General features: G+C 46.3%; 1 protein-coding gene across 1 annotated transcript in view; it reads right to left on the bottom strand.

Moving 5' to 3' along the window:
* Positions 1 to 4,074: 4,074 nt before the first annotated feature.
* Positions 4,075 to 24,687, bottom strand: part of LOC106613575 (ephrin-A2) — a 125,218-nt gene continuing 104,605 nt past the window's right edge. The window contains exons 2-4 of the mRNA XM_014215977.3: positions 16,976 to 17,268; positions 12,249 to 12,314; positions 4,075 to 7,154 (exon numbers count right to left, since the gene is read on the bottom strand). Of these exons, the coding sequence (XP_014071452.1) occupies positions 7,027 to 7,154; positions 12,249 to 12,314; positions 16,976 to 17,268 (487 nt within the window). The 3' untranslated portion in view covers positions 4,075 to 7,026. The remainder of the gene's footprint in view (positions 7,155 to 12,248; positions 12,315 to 16,975; positions 17,269 to 24,687) is intronic.

Consider the following 24,687-nt stretch of genomic DNA (forward strand, 5'->3'; position numbering starts at 1 on the left):
CAACAGGTTTGGTTGCGACTAAGGACAGATCAACAGGTCTGGTTGAGGCTATGGACAGATCAACAGGTCTGGTTGAGGCTATGGACAGATCAACAGGTCTGGTTGAGGCTATGGACAGATCAACAGGTCTGATTGAGGCTATGGGCAGATCAACAGGTTTGGTTGATGCTATGGACAGATCAACAGGTTTGGTTGCGACTAAGGACAGATCAACAGGTCTGGTTGAGGCTATGGATCACAACATAAACATTATTATTCTGCTACATGTAGAAGTGTGCACACTTGGAGGGGGTGAATGGTGAAAATGGAGGTATCGAATGAGCCTGAGTGCATGCATCTCATTTAAGGGTTTAAGATGGAGGGCAGCACATGAACAAATGGATAAATAAATTAGATCTAACCTGCATTCATTGTATATTAACCCTCTGCGCCCTGACTCATCGATTATAATTCTCTCTAACCTGAGGCGCAGCGTGACATAGATTTACCTCGCAGAGTAATGAGCTGCTCTTGTTTCATTAACAATGATAAAATGACTATTCTCCTGAAACATTGACTCACAGTGTGAATAATGCAGATGATTAATGTGTCATAAGGACCGTTCAGAAAACAACAGTTTGCACAGTGGGTGGGGGAAAAAAACCTGAGGTACTGTACATTGAGTAGCCTATCATCATTTTGGGGTGTTTGTCACGCGTTGAGTACAGTATATCTGGCACTGGTCTCAAATGCCTGTCCTGTTGCCTACATAAAATAAAGTAAAAAGGAGAACCTGTTTTGCACGGTTTGCGCTCAATGCCAAGGATGGAGTTTCCGTGCCTGAAGCAACCTCCTCCGAACAGAGAGGAGACATCTGCTTGCACTTATGAACTGGTTCAGTTTGCATGAAAGACGCTGAAATAAATGGGGGAATCTATGAAAAGGAGACAATCAGGATGGGTGAATGTTCAGAGTTCGAAGTTTCTCTCCGAGCTTAGGGGAAGTAGTAACTTACTGTTGGCTTTATAAGCCGGATACACGGACTTCAATAGCATTCTATTCTGAAACTTTCTTACATCCTGCCATTTTATGATAGTCTTAAATCTTTATTTTTGCACCAGACCTTTGCGCCTCTTTGGCTTTACCTACACAACATTGTTCCTCCTTCCCTTCTCTCTCCTTCCCTCCTCTCTCTCTCGCTCTCTCTCTCTCTTCCCTCATTCTTCCTCTCTCAGCCTCAACACAGATGGTGCTCATTAATAAAGAAAGCCAGTCCTTCACCCTCTTGTATTTGAGAGAGTGGAAAAAGGCTCCAGTGAATGAGAATCATCTGGCCGAACGCAGAATCAATTAGCAGCAGATTGTCTCGTTCCTGTTAATTATGCAAAAATATGTGTTAAATGAAGGAAATTAACATTGCAAACAGAATGTATTGTAACTACTTACCACTAGAGTACGTGTCCTGAAGTTAAAGAAAGGTGGGAGAGAACTGGCCTGTGAAGCGAGATTTTTATTTTAACCTAGGCAAGGCAAGCTAGGCAAGCTAGTTAAGAACAAATTCTTATTTACAATGACGGCCTACCGGTGAGCAGTGCCTTGTTCAGGGGCAGAACAACAGATTTTTACCTTGTCAGCTCGGGGATTTTATACAGCAACCTTTCGGTTACTGGCCCAACGCTCTAACCACTAGGCTACCTGCCGCCCCAGGGCTTGTTTTTAGCAAGGCTAGGGGAGGAAAGTTCAAAGGAAAACACACTTGTCATCAATCTTCTTCTACAGTAGTGTTAAACATGGTTTCAACAGATCTTGCGTAAGCACCATGCAATATCGCACAGTCTTGCATTTGATGTAAGCAGTTGAAGCTTTTCTTAGATTATTGCCATGTCATGTTTGTCATTAGCACATAGACAAAATATACTTTGAATGAGAAAACATGATAAGTTATCGACATAGATGTGAGGTAGATCACTAAGGAAGGCTCACATATGTTGATGCGTAATCTTACCTCAGACCTGAAGACCCAGCCAACATTGTTCAATAATGGGATGGTTACGTTGGTGCCGTGACCTCGATCACAGGAAATTAGTCTGAATACGATTTGAAACAATATACTTTCTACAGATCACTACAGACATGTCTCTTCTATAATAATGACTCACAGACGTTGTTGGAGTTCTATGATGTGATTTTGGAGGCCAGAAATGGGTAAAAACTATACTGCACAACAGGAACCGAAACTGCATTACCTTGTCTCCTGCTCCGTGTACGGCTGGCCAGAATTCACCAGGACTAAGTACAACACGTCGTGGAGGAGAACTCTGGGGCAGGGTGTTTCGCAGCTTAAGATTGCGAGTCACGATTTGGCTCTGAGTGAGCTATGATAGGGGCCGTGCATTATCTTGTTAAGCGACGCCTGGGGTGCAATCTCTTGGCAAAGCAGAGCTGTCGAAGTAACTCACACTGGGGGCTTGATAGGCCCTCAGCTATTGGCCGTTTGATTGTGGAAAGGTCAAGCAGTGCTTTGTGGCGGCATCTCACATGGGCCCGCTGTTTGGAAGACGGGAATGTAGGAGAGACACTTGAACCAAAAGAAAACAAAGATGAGGATCAATAGAGGACCAGAGGGAGAAGATGAGTCCAGGAGCAAAGGATAACTAATCAGTCTGTTTTTCTATGAAGAGTTTCTCATGGAACTTCAGAGTCCTGTTGCTAAAGAGTTGGCGACGCTACTTCATCTGGTAATTGGCCAAGGGGGGGGGGGGATATCTTTGGTCTTTTCTTTACCACTTTCTCCAGGGTTTGCCAATTCGTATCCTTCTCATGGTTAACGAAGTCACGAATAAACCAGATTAGTAAATCATAAATAGACATCAGTAATGTTAGCAATGTACTGTACCTGTGCTAGATGCGCAGACTGAAAACATGAGAAGGATATCTTATAATGGAGAACAGATGAGAGGCCCGTGAAACAGTTGTGCTAGCCCATTACCATTACTGCAATAACCAGAGACAGCAGAGGGCCATTGAGATTGCTCCATTAGCCCTTAAAAACTGGGTTAATATCGTCCAACTGTGATTACAGTTGTGATTACAGGAGTTCCATCTGAAAGCTACAGGCCCATGGGGCTGAATCCAAACTTGAACTTTGTGTTCGTAACTCAAACATTTGCGTGAGTCATAGACGTGCGTGTCTCGGGGGGGGGGGGGGAGAAAAATCTAGGCCTCATGTAACGGTCATTATAGGAAATCATATTCTCACCGAACCCCAGATGAGATGTATTCACAACGTCTACAGGTGGTCGGATGTGGCTGCATAAGGGGTAATGCCGTGGTCCATTGGAGATGGTCAATGCAGATATGACTGCCTGCGACGTATTGAAAGCACAAAGCACAGTATGCTTCAGCAAACAAATAGCAGCGAGAGACACCCAGCTGAATCTCCAACAGGGGATGGTGTGGGGGAAAAATAGAAAACAAGAGAAATGGTAGAGAGAAACCCATCTCAAAGCACCCTCAATTATCCCATCTCCTCTTTATCAGTCTCCCCAGGTTACCAGTTTTTGCCTCAGCATGAGGTACCTGCTGCATTCACTGCTATCAAACCCCATTTTCCTGAACACAACTCCACCATCTTTTCTAACAACCACCATTCCAGCCCCCCCCCCCCCATCTCTTCTGAAAGAACAGAAATGGTTCAGATCAACATGGAGGGAGGGACCAGTGCTGGGTATTTTAGGTTTTAGGTATAATTAAGTATTGTGTCTCTGCTCGAATTTAATTTACTATTTTCTTGTATTATATTATAGCACATAATAGTTGTTATAATTTGAGGGAACCTGTATCAAAACTGTGGAAACTTGTATCATTTGAGGGAACTTGTATCATGGCGAAGTATTGATCATTCTCTAATCCCCCCTAGGCCTTTTGCATAATCCTCCGGGACATCTGATTTCATGAGATATAGAAAAGTTCTCTCAAGTTCTTTTTGAGAGAGAGATGAGTCAATCTCACACCAGTCAGAGCAGCTCTTTGGGAAGTGGTGATGTAGCGACACGGACAGAATCGAGCGATAAGCTCATGGTTTTAAAGCCAAAATCAAAGAGGCCACTTTTAGTGGAAGCTTTATTTGTTGTGAAATTATCAAACACTGATTGATACATTTCTGAAATGATCTTCCCTCTGAACACTCACTAGAAGTCAATCAGCACAGGTCTGAAAGTCTGTTCTTTGATTAAAATAGGTTGTATGCTAGGCATGCATCACAGGGAAGAGAATTGTCAGAAGTGGCAAATCCATCAAATTGATTACCTTTTGGAAAATCTTGAGGGGTGACCCTTAGATTTGGCCATGTTAAACCACCCCCAGCTCTCTAACAAGTTCAATTTCTTAAATGCATGAACTGTTTTAATGTTTTTTTTTGACAAGCATCCATTAACAAAATGTACAAAAAACAAGAAATCTTTTCAAAGAATATATGCAGACATTTTTTTTAACTACAAAACAGCTTATCAACATTAGACTGCAATTTACTTTAGGTAAAGACACTCGAAACAGTGGCTGAGAGCTCATGTTTTGATTGAAACAGCAGTTATGAATACTTTGATGATGTATTCACTCTGTAGCCTACAGTAGAGACATGTCACACTGTAAACCAGAGCTACTTCCGCTACAGACAAAAAAGCTTTATTTGTGTTTTTTCCATTTTCTCCCATAGCTTTCCTATGCCAAAACAAGAACATTTCATATGAAATCAAAACAGGTTTCATCCACATTTAAACCAACTAAAAAGGAATTGATCTGATAACCACACCATGTTCTTCACCTTTAAAAAATAATGATTACAGGACTACAAGTACCAGAATGCATTGTGATACAAGCAGGAAAACAACAACAACAATAGCAAACGGCTGACTTCTCTAGACTTGTTTGACTGCAGAGACTGTCCCATCATCGGTCTAGTAATTCAAGGGTCTACATTATCATTTCATATCACATATGAATCATTTCTGCTGCTTTTTTGAAAAGTAAAGTAAAAAATAACATGGAATAAAGTAAAATATAAAAGTTGTATTTAGCGAACTTTTTTTAAATGCTGTTTATTTCTGAGTTCCTGCGGATGTTGTAGGCCAGCTCTCTGTGTAACGTCATGATCGTGGAGAGGAGCGTTCTATCATAAAGCCACAACATGATCCTCATACATACACTTCGGTCCCCGTCTTTTTTTTTCTTTCTTCGCGAAACAGAAGAGTCCATTTTGTGAGCAAAAGTGCTACTGAGATTCCAAACTCCTAGTATTTTGGGGCCATCCACCTCCCCATTGCTGTCCATGGAGGCCCGGGTCCCTTAGGTTGCACTGTGCATGGGGAGTTCACATTGTCCATTATCTCAATCTCCAGAATGTCCCAGCGGCCCACAGCCGTAGTACTGGGACTGAGACAAGGGGACCTGACATAGCAATCGGCATGTGTCACACGGCTAAAAAACGTCACGCGGTGAAAACTCACATTCAGAGCACGAGAGAGACAGAGAGAAGGGGGAAAGAGAGAATGCTAGAGAAGAAAATGTGGGAGAATGAGAGGAGGGAAGGATGGGGAAACGAAAAGCAAAACCTGAAATTCACAAAACACTTCACCACTACAGGATGTCCCCCCCTCTACTCAGCAGCGCAGCTTGAGACGGAGACTCGTTTTGAATTCAGCACCAGTGGAAAAAAGGCAATTTTTGAAACGGTTCATTTGTTTGTTTTCTTAAGGAACATTCTTTTTTTAAAAATCTACACTGCCCTGTCCGTAAGCAGGTTAGCGTTTTTCGGCCTGAATCTTGTTCTGGAGGCAGCTCTGCAGAGTGGTCACAAGCTGGCACAGCCACAAAGTCATAAAATCGTATTTTTAAACCTAACTCTAACCTTACCCACACTGCTAACACTAATCCCTAACCCTAACTTGAAACTACATTTTAGTTTTCATGAATTTGTACAATATAGCCAATTTTGACTTTGCAGCTGGCCTATCTAGGGGGAAATCGCTCAGTTCTGCCACCAGGGCAAGACTCATGACAAACGTCAACCTACTGTCCGTGATAGGACCCCCGTGGCATGATTCGGAGGGTCTACACAGAGCTCTATGGCTGCTTACGACCTCGTTGGATAGCCACAACGCCGCCGTCCCACACCCCTGTTCCCCCCCCCGTATAAAATTTCAACAAGTGTCTTTGGCAGATTTACAGAAAAGGTCCTTATCTACTCTGGATTGCTACTGCTAGAAATTGCCAGGATATTAGAGACTGGTCAGAGACACACGAGAAGAGAGAAAAGAAGAGAAGAAGAGAGGAAGAGATCGAGAGAAAGAAAGACGGTTCAGCTATGATCTATCACTGCAGGAGTCGACGTGACAAAGAAAGATACTACGATATAATACACTGTAACAGAATGAACATGTACAGGTGGGACACTATTGGGCATTATCAAAGCACAAAGACTAGAGAAACGCAAACAGTCCGAAGATGAACACGAGAGGGTCCTTAAGTGGAGAAGACGTCGCTGTCGATCCATCGGCAATCAAGACGGGTGGGAGAGGAGTTCGTCCTCCTCTTAGTTCGTTTCAAACCCACCCCCTCCACTTCCTGCACATCCCAGCTGCTCCTCGGTAGCTGGGAGGCTGTTTTTGTAAAGTCTTTAAGGGACTCCTTCCTGGTCCCAGGAATACTCCCTTTAATCGCCCACTGGACTTGAGCTGTGATAGGGTCAGAGGCCAGTGGTCATGAAGCAGGGGTTCCGCTGAGGAGTTGGATTGAGGAGGGTTCTGGGTAGGGGAGGGAGGGAGGGGAAGTATGAGTGTACAGTGTCCAGGTGGTGCCTGTCGAGGGGTGGAGGAGTGTGGACCGGTATGGGAGAAGGAGAGGACGGGAGATGGGGAGGAGTCCTGTCACTTTCTCCCTTTATAGGTGGTCAGAAGCGGCAGATTTGAGGGGAAGTCGATTGGGGCTGGGGGTGTTGGGATTCTGGTGGGGGGGCTGTTTAATGGGGGTATTGCCTGCGGGCCCAGGATGCTATGAGCAGGAAAGGAGTAGCGTGAGCAGCATTGCTAGCATAAGGGAGAGGCAAGGGACGGCCATGCAACAGCCACCGGTGCTGTCGTCTGTCAGGAAGGGCTCCGGGGACTCATACACCGAGTCATCTGATAGAGAAAGAGAAAAAGAGGGGGAGAGAGAGAGAGAGGGAGAGAGGGAGAGAAAAAGAGTGGTTATGCTTCAAACAGGTTCCATTCTAATACAGTCAAATCCTTGTGCAGTTTCAATCTGGCTGTCTCTGGGCTGTGTCAAATCACTGGGAAAAGCATACATTGATGCCTTTTGGTTATTTTCTTCCCTGTGACCCAGATATGCTCTGTCAATAGTCATACATACAACTGTAATGTTGTTTACACCTCTCACGTTGACTGTCATCTCCACAGTTGGCATGCAGGAGCAGAGTGAGAAGCTCTACATGTTGTTGACAGGTCTCCGTGGGGAGACTCGTCTTGAAGACACGAGTCACACCGACGGAGATACAGCCAATCAAACAATGCGTGGGGCCTAAACACTGCTTTGGCATATGGTGCACATTTTAGGACATCTGAGGTCCAGGCTTGACAATGAAGGGCTGACTTAAGGAGAGTTGAGGCGTGAGGCTGAGGGCGTCCTCAAATGTACCACGTACAGGCGTATTAAACGTGAGCTACAACACCTCGGCTCTCTCTCCCTTGAGCAGGTCTATTTAACATGACTTTAATAGCTTTCTGATTTTGGATTCCCTGACTAAATATTAAAAGAGTAGGCTGTTTCCATTCCGCCAAAATACATTAAAAAGGGGGGTTTCTGGGAAAAACCAAGGTTAACCCCCGTCTCCCAAACAAGATTAGGGATTTTACCCTCTCAGAGCAGATGGAAAATAAACAGCCACATACCAGACTTAGGGAGAGGAATTATGGTAATGGGTGGGGCGAGGCTGGCATGAGGCTAGGCCAGGTTGTTTTGGATAATAAAGGCCTTAAACAGACAGGTCCCCGCATTCTCCGCCATACTGCAATTGTAAATATGCACATATATATTTCACAATCTCCAATCCACACAGGATCGGTTCGGGCCTATGGAAATGCAATTCCCAACTTCCGAGCGAACCCACACCGAAATCCACCCGTAAATCCTGATTTAACCATAGCATCCAATAAATGCGTTTCTCCCCTAGATATTCAAATAGCGAGAGTGGTGAATATTATTTGTGCAGACAAGCTTTTGTTTTAAGAACGAGCCGGAGCTTGCGTGAGCAATCCTCAGTCATAGCATCAAATGGCTTTTCGGGATACTGTTCGTGTAGATCAGGGGCATAGGTATGGGTGGGCCTGGGTGGACAAAGGCCCCCCACTGGGGAGCCAGGCCCTGCCAGGCCCACCCAATCATTGGCCCATACAAATTTCTGCAGGCCCAACCACCAATTAATTTCTGGTTACGCCCCTGGAGAATATACTGTAAATGGACTTGTGGGATTGCGAACTGTCAAGGGTTACGTGGACATTTGTTGATGTCTGTGATTCAACAGTAATTTCAAAAATGACTAAGAGATATAAATCAGTTAATTTGACCGGTAAAAACAAAGCAAAATAGCAATCAATCATCAGCCATTGTTTGGTTATAAACTACAACTATTCTTTGTCGTTTTTGAAAAGTGTACTATTATAAATGTTGAGGTAACTGGATTGTGCCTATAGCGTTAATATTAACTATGACTTTTACTTACCATATACAATTTAATTCCATGTTCAAACAATATATCTTAATTATACTATAGTGCACAGGGAGGAAAAAGTAGGCAAAAAATGCTGTCATGCTATAATATGCCATAGCACCAAAGGAAACTGACAATTGAAACACTCTGTAATAGACAAACTGTATGACTTTCAATTTACATATAATTGTTTTAACTGCCCTGTGAAATTGATCATCTCTAACATGTTTATTCACAATTATACAGAGATAATGGAATAGCACAACCAGTCGGGTTAAACTCCAAATGAAAATCACCAAACTAGAGCTCAGGGATATTACTGCAAATAACACCGCTCCAAATATTGACACAGTAGTCTGAGCTGTGAAGGGAGTTTAATACCTTTCATTCTCCATAGGCTTTGTACAAATAGCTTGAAACGAATGAATGCCTTCTGTGAGTCGAAAGAACGTACGTCTGCAAGCGGACCGCTCTTTCTTTGGCTTCTAACTGGCCATGTCGCTGCAGTTGGAAAGAAACCTCTCCATTCAATTCTCTACAACAATGCTTATGGAAAGGCATAGGTCTACAACAGTGTATGAGCCTGGAAAAATACAGCACCCAGTGGGTGCTTCATAATTCCTCCATAATGACCCGTATGGTTTTGCAACATAGGAAAGACTTTATGTGTATAACGCTACGGTGCAGCCTACGGAGCTCTACCGCATTAAGTTGCCATTTAAAAGAGCGGTGGAGAACGTCACCTCGCACCATAGCTGGTCTGAGGTTAAGTCAACTTTAAACCCCTTTTTTAAATGGGTAATACCTGCTCTGCTGCCTGCTGCTGTGACTTGTAAAACTGTCCCGAAAACAGATGCACTATGGGACGCCACGGCATCAAGCTTTGGTGAATGATGACTAGTCGGATGTCAGCGTTTGGATTGTTATCTTGACCTTGTCAGATGAATTATTTCCACCAGACTGTGCCCAGAGGGCAGCAGCATGTACCTCTGACTGCAGTTTGTGTGTGCAGTGTGTCCAGTGTGTGCAGTGTGTGCAGTGTGTCCAGTGTGTGCAGTGTGTCAAGTGTAGGTGTGTGTGTGTGTGTGTGTGTGTGTGTGTGTGTGTGTGTGTGTGTGTGTCTGTGTGTGTGTCTGCGTCTGTGTGTGTCTGTGTGTGTGTGTGTGCGTGTGCGTGTGCGTGTGCGTGTGTGTGTGTGTGTGTGTGTGTGTGTGTGTGTGTGTGTGCATGCGTTTCTGAGTCCTAGTGGCTTAACTGGGATCCTAAGCAGTTCTGAACAGGGGTCTGGATGATAGTGTGCTGAGCAAAGACAGAGATGGAACGAAGGTTTACCCTCATCAATCAAGAAGCAGAGGGCTTTGCGGGTTAGGCTCTGACCACCCTCAGCGGGGTCGCCAACAACCGGATTTATCCGGTTTTCAGGGGAAATGGAAGAGAGCCTGGGACGCGACTTCCTCTTTTGAACGTAAACAAGGCGACACCATCTGAACTCCTCCTCCACATTTACTGGATTGGCTGAAGAGTGCAGAAGAGAACCTCCCCCGACATTTTTTTTTTCTCCTGTCAGGACCAGAATGTCAAGCTCTGATGCATCTTTTACGCCTGCTACTTCAGGATCTGTTTGTCTCCCTTCCCTGGGTTAATATGGGCTCAGAATGAGAGATTTGTGGGACTGCTGAGAAAAAAATTGCATGACAGTTTACACATTTTATAATCTAATGTAGCCGCCAGCTGCCCAGTGACACGGGCCTACCAGACGAGGTAAATGACTTCTGTGCGCGCTTCGAGGCAAGCAACACTGAAGCATGCATGAAAGCACCAGCTGTTCCCGGACGACTGTGTGATCACGCTCTCCGTAGCCGATGTGAGTAAGACCTTTAAACAGGTCAACATTCACAAGGCCGCAGGGCCAGACAGATTACCAGGACATGTACTCCGAGCATGCGCTGACCAACTGGCAAGTGTCTCTACTGACATTTTCAACCTGTCCCTGACCGAGTCTGTAATACCTACATGTTTCAAGTAGACCATCATCTGCCACTCTGATCCTCAACACAGGGGCCCATCAGGGGTGCGTGCTCAGTCCTCTCCTATACTCCCTGTTCACCCATGACTGCATGGCCAAGCATGACTTCAACACATTAAGTCATATAGTTTGCTGACGACACAACGGTGGGCCTGATCACTGACAATGATGAGACAGCCTATAGGGAGGAGGTCAGAGACCTGGCAGTGTGGTGCCAGGATAACAACCTTTCCCTCAACGTGATCAAGACAAAGGATATGATCGTGGACTACAGGAAGAGGAGGGCCGAGCACGCCCCCATTCTCATCGATGGGGCTGTAGTGAGCAGGTTGAGAGCTTCAAGTTCCTTAGTGTCCACATCACCAATGAACTGTCATGGTCAAAACACACCAAGATAGTCATGAAGAGGGAACGACAATGCCTATTCCCCCTCAGGAGACTGAAAAGATTTGGCATGGGTCCTCAGATTCTCAAAAAGTTCTACAGCTGCACCATCGAGAGCATCCTGACTTTTTACACTGCTGCTACTCTCTTTTTATAATCTATGCATAGTCACTTTACCTCTACCTACATGTACATATTACCTCGACTAACCTGTGCCCCCGCACATAGACTCTCTACCGGTACCCCCTGTATATAGCCTCGTTACTGTTTTTTTACTGTTGCTCTTTAATTATCTGTTATTTTTTTATTTTGTTTTTATTGTTTACTTCAGTTTATTTAGTAAAGACTTTAAAGATTTTTCTTAAAACTGCATTGTTGGTTAATTAAGGGCTTGTTAGTTAGCATTTCATTGTGAGGTCTACACCTGTTGTATTCGGCGCAGGTGACAAATAAAATTGGATTTGATTTGATTGAAAAGAAGCACCTAAAGCGAAATACCCCACATTCTGGTCAACAATCCAGTAAATGTGGAGGAGGATTATAAAATGGGTGGTCACCTCGTTAATATTCCAGATGGGAACTGCGTGCCGTAGCTAGCTGCTCGCCGGATATTAACTAACGTCACCAGGGTAAACAGCGAGGTGCACGTCCAAAAGCGGAAGTCGCGTCACAGGAGCTCCTCTTTTTCCCCTGATTGGCTGATTTGAACTGGTGCACATTTCATAGTTGAGTGCTCTCCAAGTGCTCGGAGAGTGTTGTATGAAAACTGAACAAAGACAATTGCCTTGCCTGTTTGGTGAAACTTTGAACCATCTGTGTGATAAGTTAACACATTTCTATTTATTTGTAGACATTAATACTTGTGGATGCCTATAGAACAATTTAATGCACGATGGGTGTGATGGAGAGCTCTACAACCTCATATAATATGTTACTGTCTCTTTTCCTGACTAGACCCATTCTTAACATGGCAAAGTTATTGGCAAAGTTAGAAATATAAGGTTTTTATTCTGAAGGAAGGCTAGTGTTACCAAAATTGAGTGTAAGCAATTTCACACGACATTCCCTGAAGACTGGATAGAGAAACAAAATACTCACTTGTGGGCTTGACATAGACTTTCAACTTCAAGCAGGGTTTCCCGACAAGGTTAGGGTGTGGAGACGCTGGAACGACAGAGAGAGAGAGAGAGAGAGAGAGAGAGAGAGAGAGAGAAAGAAAGAGAGAACGAGAAATACACACAAGCATATGTTTGTTAATGAATAACACATTCAGCAGCATTTCTCTTGTCAGATCTCAGAGAAAATAGCTCAAATTATACTGGCTGGGAAAGACGGTAAGTATGTTCCATTAGAGAGTTATAACTGAAATGTCCCACCCTCAATGGACCGAGATTTCACTGAGGTGATCCATCAGGCACTCATTTCAGTCAACTTTCAGTCTCCCCGCAAAAAAAAAAAATGTGCCCACGCTATTTTAAAAGCAACCCAGCTGAGAGCCAGGGCGCAATTGTGGATGATAGCCTGTGAAAAACGGCGGCCATCTTGGGAGAAGAATTTGGGGGCCAGAAGTCAAGTTTGTCACACCTGAGGAGTTTCTGGCCCGTCTTCTTGTGTGACCCTGTCCCTCTGACATTGCCACCAGAGTTGGAACTTGGAAGGCCTCAGTGACCAGGTGCTGTGTGTGCAGAGACATTAGCATGGCTCGCTAAGCCCTTAGCAGGCTGTTACTGTGAATGGGAGTGCTAAAGGACAAAACTCCACTACTCCACGGTCCAAGTGTCTCAGTGTACTCACACAACATATGGCTCAGTGAGGGAAAACAACAACTCCGTGCAACCCCTGATATGCTAATAGCATCACTGGAAAGAACCAGTGAGAGAAGCAGAAAGAGACTTTGGGCGTAGTGCTGCATTCTTAATTAACCTTGAAAATGCTTTTTTTTTGTTGGTCAAAAGTGTAGTCTTTTGTGACCAAAATTGAAAGCAGTACTTTCCTAATTTAACCATGGCAAATTATGTTTCATTTTGTCTCTCGGCAATCCCAAAAAAAGAACACCGATTTTTGTTGCCATTAAAAACAAATATCAGGCACCAAAATGGCCACTCTCCTGCAACAGCATTTTTGGTAATTGGTCTTTTAAAATGGCTCCGTATTTGGTGGGGTAAATGCCCGGAATGCGGCACATAGATTATAGTCTAGACAGAATAACAAGAAGCCTACTAAAGACACACAAAACGAACACACAAACAACACACTGACATAGCACACATCCACAAAACACATATAGTGCATAAATGCAAAGGCATCTGTCACTTATTCCTCTCTCTAAACATTATTCTCCTAACATAACTTGAGACTTCCATTTAAATGTGTGTCTATGTGCGTGTTTCTAGTTGGGGTGTGGGGTGTGTGTGTGTGTGTGTGTTTTCTTTAGGTTTGCGTTTGAGTGTGTGTATTTGGTATTTGCACGAGTGCACATGGGGGGGGGGGGGGGGGGGGGCATTGTTATTGGTGGTGGCAGTGACTGAGCAGTCACAACTCTGTGTGTGTGTGTGTGTATGGAGATGCAGTAGCATAAAAGTCTCCAAAACCACTGCCTGATTGGGCTCTGTGCCACCACTAACCCATCACGCCTGGGAGTTGGGGGTAGGGAGGTCACATCAGGGGTGATGGACGTGCCCCTTTGTTCACAGATAACCAAACTAAGCCCCCTTTTACCCCGGTAACTCCCCACACCCGACTTCTCAAGCATCCCCCTTTGCCCTAACACTCCAGGGGCCATGACAGCTACAATATTGCTAGTAGCCAAATCATTTTCTAAGGGAGGGGAGAAAAAAAGGAGTGCTGAATGGCGGGGCAAACTGCTTCCCAGCCTCGGCTGCTGTTGGGGACAAAGGGCCACACAATGCGGGGCCTGGCTAGGAGCTACGGGGCGGAGTGCATTAAAAAAAGCTCAGGACGGGGAGGAATCGTCAGACACTGAATGCTAACTTTGAACTGGCTTTTCTTTTTGTTGCCAGTCCTCTGTCTCCCCTCCACTCCTCCATTCCAGGAGTGACAACATCCCGCAGAGTATAATAAGTCGAGGGACGCCCCACTGGTTAGGAAGGGGGATGTTTAGACATTGCAGCACCCCCCCCAGCCCCCCTTCCACTCTTTTCCCTCAACCTAAATACCTTTCCATCACCCAGAGGATAATAAGCATTGAAATATATACCATATGTTGGAGGGGCGGCATCCATACACATTGCAGTGAGTGATGGGCCAGGGGGGCTGGGTTGAGGTATAGAGCTGCCCTATATGTGGTCCCTCTTCCCTGATCTTGTCACACAGGGGTGCTGTCAAAATACTGTCACAACTGGTCCCTGCGAGTTATGGATTTATAGTCTGTCAGGCTACAGTACTGTACGCACACTCCCACTTCTTAGGAATGTCATCATGAAAAGCTTTCTAAAAACATAATTTTAAAAAAAAATATTTTAAATATATATAGTAAAAAATATACAATACCATATCGTACAGTTTGGGTGTATCATATCATAGCGGCAAATAAAAATGATTATAGTCTTATAACGCGGAATTTCTTGTCTTTGTAATTTAAGTTGGGCATGACCAACAACAGATGGCAGTGAACAGCTAGAAATGATGAGCTGCTGAGTAGCACTGTGCTTTAAAATGATCCTGATCTCTCCTCATCTCCCTTCACATCACACACGAGTCATGTGCTGTGTGCCGAATCAATCTTAGAAGTGCCGGTCCGCTACAGGATTTAGCATCGCAAGGCAGTGTCACGTCACCTTTTCTCCTGTGGGCTAAGTGGCATCCCCCTAGCAACACAAGGGCACACACAGAGAGAATCAGAGCAACCCAGTTAATGAGTCTTATTAATATAACATGAAAAGTCCTCATGTTACACCCACCCCTGAAATTCGCTATATTTTTATATGTTGTAAAGTTTTTCCTCTTTTGGAAAAACCAAGGGAAAAGATGAACTAGAGGGAGAGAGAGGGGGGCACAGACAGGGGGGAGGGGAGAGAAAAAACAAAAAAGGAACAGAAATTGCCTCATTAATGCATCCGGCATGCCGCTCTGAGCCTTTTCCCTGCCTGTGCCCAGCAGGGGGCCTTTTCATCAGACCAAAGGACACCTTTCACAGGGCCATTAGCAAAACAGGGACAGATGCACCCTGGCAAACCCATGCCTGTCCTGTCATGCTCATGGACACACCGCACCGGGAATGGACCACGGAGGGGGGGGAAAAAACCGCCTCCGACGGAGGGGAAATGGGAAGCGGCGTGCGCGCCGCGACCTTGAAAGTGAAGTGGGCGTGGAGCGTCCGGTAGGCAAGGTGTCAGGCCTGTCTGGAGAGCACGCCACCCTGGCCGCTTTCAGCCCACCGCACCACTAATGGCTTTCAGCGCCTCACGTCCAAAAAATGGTAATGACCACGGTCCGGAGCCAGAAGGACACAATTACCCCCATCAAGTTCCCTCGGCTAAATATGATTTGACCAATCAGCATAATTTGAGGCGTTCCACATGAGGGCACCGCTAACTGGTCTAGCACCGATCCCACCCTGTGAAGCTAAGCACCCAGCTAATAGCTCGCTTGCCATTTGACAAATTGACATTTTCATCAAGGGGTGGAAGGAGATGGGATGCGCCAGGGTGCCACACAAAAGGATGGCAGGTCAGGCAAAAAACACGCGGACGGACAAGTCAACCGGAAGCCTGAGATAAACGATTTGTCCGGGGCTCCTCTCTGGTTTGGCCGCTGAATGTTGTGATTGGTAACAGTACGGCCGTTTAGTTACAGGCTATGGCTTTAGTTCACGGTCCGTGGTTTACCTGGAATTTACCTTGTAACAGCATAATGACATCGCTTTTGCCTCAATAACTATGTTTTCATACAATCAATTAGCGCAAGGAACCATAAATTGGAACCAACTGGTTCATGATAATATTGAATTACTTCAAATAAATACCAGTTAACAATTATCTAGTAAATACAAGGACATGTGGGTTTGAATAGCCCGTTCCTGGTTGGTTCCTAGCCCCGGCAATCATCCATGGCAGAAAAATGACACCACAACGCAAAGCCTATTAATTAAACCCCTACCGCTATTGTGGCTTCCTCCCCCGCTTCCCACCAAATTGGATAAAATCATCCTTCAAACGAACCAAAAAAGGAACACATACAACCCAAATGACATTCCCTGATATTCATCAACTAAAGAGCGATGGGTTGACAGCGCTGAATATTCTTGATGGGTCACAACTGTGTCTGTTTTGTGTAGTCAGTGGGGGGTCCAAAGTCATTTCTACTTGCATATTTTATTTCTCTACCTTACTTGGGGACATAACCAGTGTGGGGGGTGAATAAAAGGGTGTCACAATATGGGGTCTGATTAAGATTTCTATTGGCTGAAGTTAGTCCTTCACCAGAAGCCTGACTGGTCCTGACTTGAACGCGGCCAATAGCTAATAGCCAATTAGATCCGTGTTACTAGGCCATGTGACCCATCGGCTAAGAAGCAAGGTTCTTCATAATCCTGGTGCTAAGGACCAGTACACATGGATGCACATGTGTCAGTGACGGTCAATCATTTCTACCTGAAACCTCAAATAGGAGACATAACATGTATCTGTAAGGCAGCAGTGTGTGTGTGTGTGTGTGTGTGTGTGTGTGTGTGTGTGTGTGGTGTGTGTGTGTGTGTGTGTGTGTGTGTGTGTGTGTGTGTGTGTGTGTGTGTGTGTGTGTGTGTGTGTGTGTGCGTGCGTGTGTGCGTGCGTGACATTCGTCCATGTGACAACCTTTCTACTTACAGATATAGTAATACTCGTGACCCGGCCGGAACTCGAAGCCTAGTGAGAAGGGGGTGAAGAGCTGGAACTTCTCGGAGAACTTGAGCGGTCCGTTGGGGCTCTGGGGCCGGTTGCACTCCCAGCGCTTGAAGCCCTTCATGCGGTGGTCGCAGGTGGTGTAGCCGTCGTAGTTGACCATGAAGAGGATGTAGCGCTCCATGCGCTCCAGGGGGAGCGGGTCCTCGTAGTGGGGGCAGTAGATGTCCAGGTAGTCGTTGATGGCCACCTCCACGGTGTACTCCCCATGGAGAAACCTGCGGATGAGACAGGACAAGTATGGTGTGTCTGAGGAGAAATTACGACGACAGATAAGAAATAGAATGGCATTTCGCAGACACCTTTTATCCGAAGCAACTCAAAACAGACTTGGATCTACAATAGACCTTGGAACCCAAAACATCTCCACGACGAACAGCAATGGCCATCGTTTGCGTCCAACTTGCGCAGAGGCTACAGACAGCTGAAGATAACTCAACATGATGCTACTATTCTATATGGATGGTGGCGCTAGGCGAGGAGGACGAGGAAGAGAAGGAGAACGGGAGCAGGAGGAGAAGAGGGTCTGGAGATTGACAGGGGTTTACAGAGTGAGGCCGGCTTCATTAAGCTCTTTCACAGGGCCCTGTCTCTCGCCCAGCTCTGGCTAAATGAGTTTGCCGCTCTGGGCAATTTCGATACAAATTGAGCACCTGCACGGTGCCACAGATCTGACCCTTTAATAGCGAAATTCCAGAGAGTGGCGCCGTGTGCGAGTTTACAGGGGGCTATATCGCCATCCCTGCCATAGCTATTAACTGAAACGCCAGGGCTCAAATCACGGCCCAGAAGATGATTGTGTGGTTCCATCTCCACTTTCTCCATGTCACTGAGCCTCTGTCTGGCTCAATCCCATTCCAAATATCCACCCTCCACTTGGATTTTCCCTGGCCATTTTACAGCTGCAGCTTAAGTGACAAGTCGTGTTCCCCCCCACCCCCAGTGGAACCGGATTTGATCTCTTCCACTCTGAAGAGCATAATGGGAATGTGATTTGACAGGGTTTCTGACTGAGGAGGTCTAAAATGCTTTGATACCTCCTGCCTATGTTGACACACCTGCTCCTAGACTTCACGCAGTCAATGCTGAGACCATCACCTAATGCATATTCTAAATCGCCATGAACAAATCATAGATAATCACAAATTCGATCCATGAGATGGTTCTACAGATGGTTTACAGATCGGAACTGTTTCTTTAAGTGTGAAATCTGGTCTTGGTGTGTGGTTTTTACATAATTGCGGGCCGTTGTGTTCCGTATTTAGCCACACATAACTCTGAAGCCAATATGAGAGGTTTGACACACTGACCCCAAATTCACAGACTGACCCCCGAATAGGTCACCCCCAAACAGTCCCCCTTGGCCGGCACGTCACTTCTCCCTCGACTGTCCTTATCAGTCGCACCATGAGTGAGCTCCTCAAAGAGGCCCGTAATCCTTCACAGGGCTCTGGTGGGAAGTCCATTTTGCGTCTTGTTGCGATAAACCATTGCACAAACACCAGCCATGTTGGTGGAAGCCCGCCAGATCGACTGTAGCTCATTGGCTCAGCGTTGAAAAGCAAGGGGCAGAGGGGGCCAGGATAGGGGTGCGAGGTTATGAAGGGGGAATGGGGGGGTTCAGGCAGACCTGGCATCAGATGACAGCTAATCTGGGGGGGGGGGTTGGAATAAGTGTCAGAAGGGCCTGGGTCCACATCCAGCTGCAGTGTAAGGATCTTCTCCAGCCCCCCCCCCCCCCCCCCCCCCCTCCCCCGCCCCTCTACTGCCCCCCTGCCCCCGTCGCTTATCGCACCAGACCAGAGATCAACCCCCTTCCCTTCTCTCTGTGTGAGCTTGCCTGGCCTCTCTTTCCTGCATGCCACTTTGTTCTCCGGTCATCCTATCAACACCCCCGATGAAACAGGCATGCATTTTGTGAACACACCTCCCGCTTCTCCACAACATCCTCTCCTCTCCTCATTTCCTAACTTCTTGGCTCCTCTATTCACCCATCTCCCCCCCCCCCCCCCCACCCGTCTGCCACAGAGAAATAGTGAATCTAAATAAGAATTATGTCGGCGCAGCCCTCACATCTGATGTAATCTCCGAGCGGAGAGAGCATTGAGAGACATAAGCATTCATCCAGTCTTGACGGGGTCCATCTTCTATTATGGACTGCCAGAGCTTATGTTGGTGTGTGTCTGAGCGGCCGAGGAAACAGGGGGACAGGGCGGGGCGCTCCACCTACTACTCCTCTTCCGTCATCTCACTGCATTACTTTTTTACGGGTTTGCACGGGTTGCACTTCTGTATTACTCCCCTCGGCCAATCAGGCGGGCGGTAGCGGCCGGCTAACTACGCGGTAACTATGCAGGGAATGTAATAATCCTCCTATGGACACGCTGCGGATGTACACCTGTGGTCTATTAGATGTAATTCTCTTTCCATAAAACATGTATTGGGGGGGGTCTTAAATGGATACCGCCTATCGTCTCTGCATATGTTCTTTCTTTTTTTCCCTGAGTGCATGCGGCCATCGCCATCTCGCTTTCAGGATCCAAATAGTGCATTATGTCTCGATAGATCAATACCCCCCCCCCCCCCCCGCCTTCTCCCTTCTCTTCCTCTCCCTCACTTCCCGTCGTTCCGGCAGCATTGCCAGTCATTAAGGGCCAGTGGAGGCAAATCGAGGGAAGGGTTTGATGTAGCGATGCTGCAGCGCTCAGTCTTTGATTGAGCTCCGTGACGCGTTGTTGGAAATGACCTCGTTAGGCAGTCAGGTGGGAGGAGTGGAAGAACATCGGGACAGATCCAAATATCAATAGCAAGGCAGCCAGGGGTGTGTGATGTGTGTGTGTGTGTGTGTGTGTGTGTGTGTGTGTGTGTGTGTGTGTGTGTTTTTGTGTGGATGTAAGGGAGAGCTAATGCATGAAAGCTATTTGTGGTCTTGCAATCAATCACGGCAGTCTTGGCCCGCCCCTCTCCAACTGTCACCTACATGTGGTGATTGGTGGGTCTGCTGGGGGGGGGGACAGATTCCACCCTGATGGTTGGCTGTGACAGCCTCTAAACGTGCGCTAGTCCCTGGCCCAGCCTCTTCCCTTCCACCCTTCCACACACCAAAAGCATTCTTGCCACATTCTCACTACCCTCAAATCCAACGTGGGCAAGCAAGCCACATGCATGGCGGACATTTTGTAAACCGCCCGGACCATTCCTCGGAGACCAGAAACACATGGTGGTGATTGATCAATTTAGCTTTCAAACTCCGAAACAAACGGAGGGGACTTTGAATGTTCCTGGACTTTGAAAGCTCCCAGAGAGTTTCATAGTCTTCACAATCTGTCTGTCCACCCATAACCCCCCTGCGGGAGCTTAATTAATCAGGCCTGATGTTTATAAGTGCATTATAAAGTGTTTATAGCTGGGTGATTTAGGAGGGCCGAACTTTGAAACCGGTCGTGGTTTCTTACGTGTTTTTTTGTTGTTGAAGATCACTTCTTCTCTGATTTACTGTCTTGTCAGGCTTGGCAAGGCCCTGGCAATGTGGTTTAACTCGGCCCCACTTTATGACTTCATGGGCTAAATGTTTGTCCATAACGTTGTCTGCTTTTGAAGCCCTGCATGCAGGAAGAAGCCATCTGCAAAGGGAAGATGTCAAAAACAACCAAGCACATCTGTCGGGACAGAATGGGTCATTTGGAACGCCAGTCTTAGCTCCTAAGTCTTCATGGGTTGCAATAGAGGATGCTGTTGTCTATACTTCAATCAAATGTAGTTAAAAATAAACTTTCACTGCTATGCAAATTGGGGCGCCATACTTTCATTGTTTAGCGATTATAGTTCATGCTTGAAAGGGATTAAAGACACAGATGACATAAAAAAAAAAATGGTATTGTGAATCTCAAACCATCTTAGAAGATACTGTAAGCTGCTGACTTTAAAGCTGAACATGTTATGACAACTTTGTGACGAAATTTTTTCAAGCTTACAGCAGCATCACCCATGGAAGATGTGACCAATCATATCAGGCCTTCCTGGTCAACTGGACCAATGAGGTGAAGGGAGTGGAGAGAATGAGAGAGAGAGAGAGAGAGGGTACAGTACAGAACAGATCTTTCCCCTTCCAGTATTCCTTTCACTCTCTCTCTCTTTCTCTCTGCAGGCCAGTTCACCTCACCCGGCTAAAAGAAAAAACGTGTTCTCCGTGCCACCTGCTCGACCCGCTGACAGAGAACTCCAGCTGTGTGTGTGTGTGTGTGTGTAGGGGGGACATTACTCTTCAGTTTCAGCCCAGAGTACCCACCATACAGCCACATTTCATGCCTCTTTAATGCCCGCACCAATATGTATGGAATCTTAAGCCTGACGCTTGCGAATGGATTGAGCCCTAGAGTTGATTCGTTTGTAGCATTTGTCTTGGAATTCAAGGATCAACAGAAAAACCCAGACCCTGTTAGTTTACATTGCATAGATTTAGGCTATCGGGACACGTAGCCTGGGGGTTGCCAGGACTGGTATCCTAGACGGCCACCACTTCATTATTGACACACACCCAAAGCAAACGGGAATTTACTCTGCAATTAATGATGACCTGGGCAAGTTGACTTAATACAAACAAATGGACTTAATAACTTGACATTCTTCCTGGACCCCAGGAAGAGTAGCTGCTGCCTTGGCAACAGCTAATGGGGATCCATAATAAATACAAAACTACAAACACTTCAAACCCATTTTTCATCTGCACGTAATCTGATTACTTTGGAGTCTTGGTCTAAGGCCTAGCTGGCCTGGCCACAGCAACTTCCAATCTAGGATCTAGCTTTATAGTATCCTCACGTGTTTTCTGGTGTGAGTCCAACACAAGCACGTTAGAATCAGCGATTTTGGTGGAGAGTTTCCGCGGGACAAGTCATGTAACTGAAGTTTCCCTGTGTTTACAATTGAATGAGCTGGACGGTTGATTCTGGGGGGGGGGAGAGAGACAGGAGAGGAGCGGGTGCTGCACTAGGCGGTGGTTGAGAATGGCCCTTTGTGCTCTCACTGAGGCCTGTCTGGAAGCCATTTCCGCGTTTTAGTCCTCCGGTCCGGCCTGCATCTGGAGCCCACCTCTCGCCATGTGGAACGTGTTTATTGTTCTTTGTGTCAGGCAGACGCACAGACAGCCCTCCGCTCTCTACTCTCTCTCCCTTCATCTCTCTGTAATTTCTGCTGTTATTTCAACTCGGCATACAGCAATTTTCCTATCGAGGCGTTTACACAAACTTAACCTCCAGTTGATTTTCGGCCAACGCCGAGGAAAAAGTGCCGCGGCAAAACAAAAACAAACATAAGAGAGAGAAGATTCTTGGGGAGGTGAGGACCCCTCGGGCAGACACGATGTGTGTGTGCAGTGGGAGATGAAAGAGATTGCGGTCTCTGTTTAAAGTACCTCTACCTTTATTTCTCTCTATCTCTTTCTCTCGCTCTCTTTCTCTGTGATGTTAGATTTTAGCTGGACAGGCATGGAGGTGTGTGTGTGTGTACGCTTGTATATGTGTGTGTGTGTATGCCTCTGTGTGTGGGCTATAATTATGCTCTACCTTCAGCATGGCTTGAATTAACCATGAGCCGGTGTTTTAACGTGGTCTTTTGTTTCTTCTCTTTCCCCCATGATGCTCTGCTGCGTAAGGCCTGGGAGAGGAGACGAGGGAGTGCTATTCTCAGCGCCTCCCTCTCTGCCTCGCAAGCTAATTGCATTTCCATGTCTTTGTCTGTTCCGAAAGAGCGCCGACTCACACTGTGACACCTCGTTTTCAGCGGAGAACCAGTGCAGAGCTGCAATACTGTAAAGGTCCACTGTAAAAGTCTACTGTCAAAGTGTGAATAATAATAACACGAAAGGGAATTTACAATGAGGCACTTGAGGAATCTAGGATGATGGAGAATAGGTTGTGACTCCAATTTACAGACAATTGAGAGGCTTCAAAAATACTGGTTAGGTTAACATTATCTAAGGCATAATGGTCAAAAAGCTATAGTAATGCTAACCATCGCTTGAAGTGGACTGAAATATGTGCAGGGGGTGGGTGCCCATTCTTTTTAGGTCCCGGTAGTCATCGTGTTTTAGAACTAATCGTCTCTGAGAGGTGCCAGGACACAAGCAGTAGAACATTCGCTCACCGGCCCAGTTGAAGCACCATCGCTAACGTAAAATAATCAATAAGGCTCATGGAGCAGAAGATTACCCCGAAGCCACTTTAGGTATGTGGGACGCATCGACAACATAGCTGACGCCAACGCCACATGCTACCGCTTTCAGCTGTGCTCCTCATTACAGTGTAACGACAGTTGCTTTACGCGAAGGTTGTTTTAGTCGTCATGACATGTTATTACACATGTAATGACACCTGTTATGGCATTCTTCAACCTGCGTTACGGGCATCAACTTCAAGTGAAGGCTTTACTGCTCTGAAGTAGAAGAATGCAAAAAACACCTCGTTTTTCTTGATTAAAAAAAGAAATAAAACACATTGCCACCAAGGGAGGTTTCTTAGTACTCGTCCTCCTTCAACTTCTCTTCCCTCTCTCCCCTGTGCTGCCCGCGCAGCGAGCTCCCACCTCGACCGCGGTGATAATTGTGGAAGCAATGAGTCTTAGCTAGTAAATGAGACGGCGAAGACACTCCTTCTGCATACCTGCTGGCATCTGCTGAGAGAAACTAGGCTCCCTCTTTTCTATTTCACACTCCTCCAGACAAGGGAGGAATAATTACACTTCATCTGATGGGAAACTATTTATCTTTGCCCAAACCCCCCCCCCCACATCCCTCCATCCCGCTCGCAACAGCACACAGCAACAGCACACAGCAACAGCACACAGCAGAGGCAGCAACAACAACGCTGAACACAACAACAACAAAAACTAGAGCACATCTGTGACAGTTTGAGCAATCGAAAACCCAGGAGTGGTCTGCACAAGAGGGAGGGGAGGAGTGGTGAGTGGGGGGGAATGGTGGGGTGGGGGGTGCGGTTGAAGACTAATTGGGGATGCTTGAGCACACACACACACCTTGGGAGGGAGGCGGCTGACACACACACCCACACACACACACACACACACACACCGCAGCATCCCCCTCGCCTGCCAGTGTATCACCTCGGGCCAAACACAGGTGATTTAAAGGCTAAGTAGCATTTAAATGGCAAATGCAATCCATGCCTTTCAAGACTGTGGGGGACCACTCTTCTTTAGCCCACAGAGTTCCATCAACCCCCCCCCTCCGCTTGGGAATAATTGGAAGAGAAAGTGAGCGCTCTTCCCAAACGCCAGGCGCATCCCTCACAGATGGGGCGCAGATCAAAGGGGATGGGTATTGGCAGAGGCATGATAAATTACACTCCCACTAATTCACCACGGACACTCGCTCTGTCCACCGGTTCTTCTGTTGTGGGCTGTTTGGGAAAATAGCTCACCCCACTGCTGCAGTGGTCAATGAGTTTACCTCTGCATAGCTTGAGCACACACTCTGCATAGCAGAGACAATGGCTCTAGTGGTGTTTATAACAGTGTTTGTAATGGCGGAAGGGCCTGTTATGCGCGCAAGAGTTAGTTTTTTTAGAACACAGCTCGTAAAGAGTGTGTGCGTTCCTGTGTTTTTGCATTACTCCACCAGT

Source organism: Salmo salar, chromosome 10 (assembly GCF_965601325.2).
Source record: "Salmo salar chromosome 10, fSalSal1, whole genome shotgun sequence".
Lineage (NCBI taxonomy): Eukaryota > Metazoa > Chordata > Actinopteri > Salmoniformes > Salmonidae > Salmo > Salmo salar.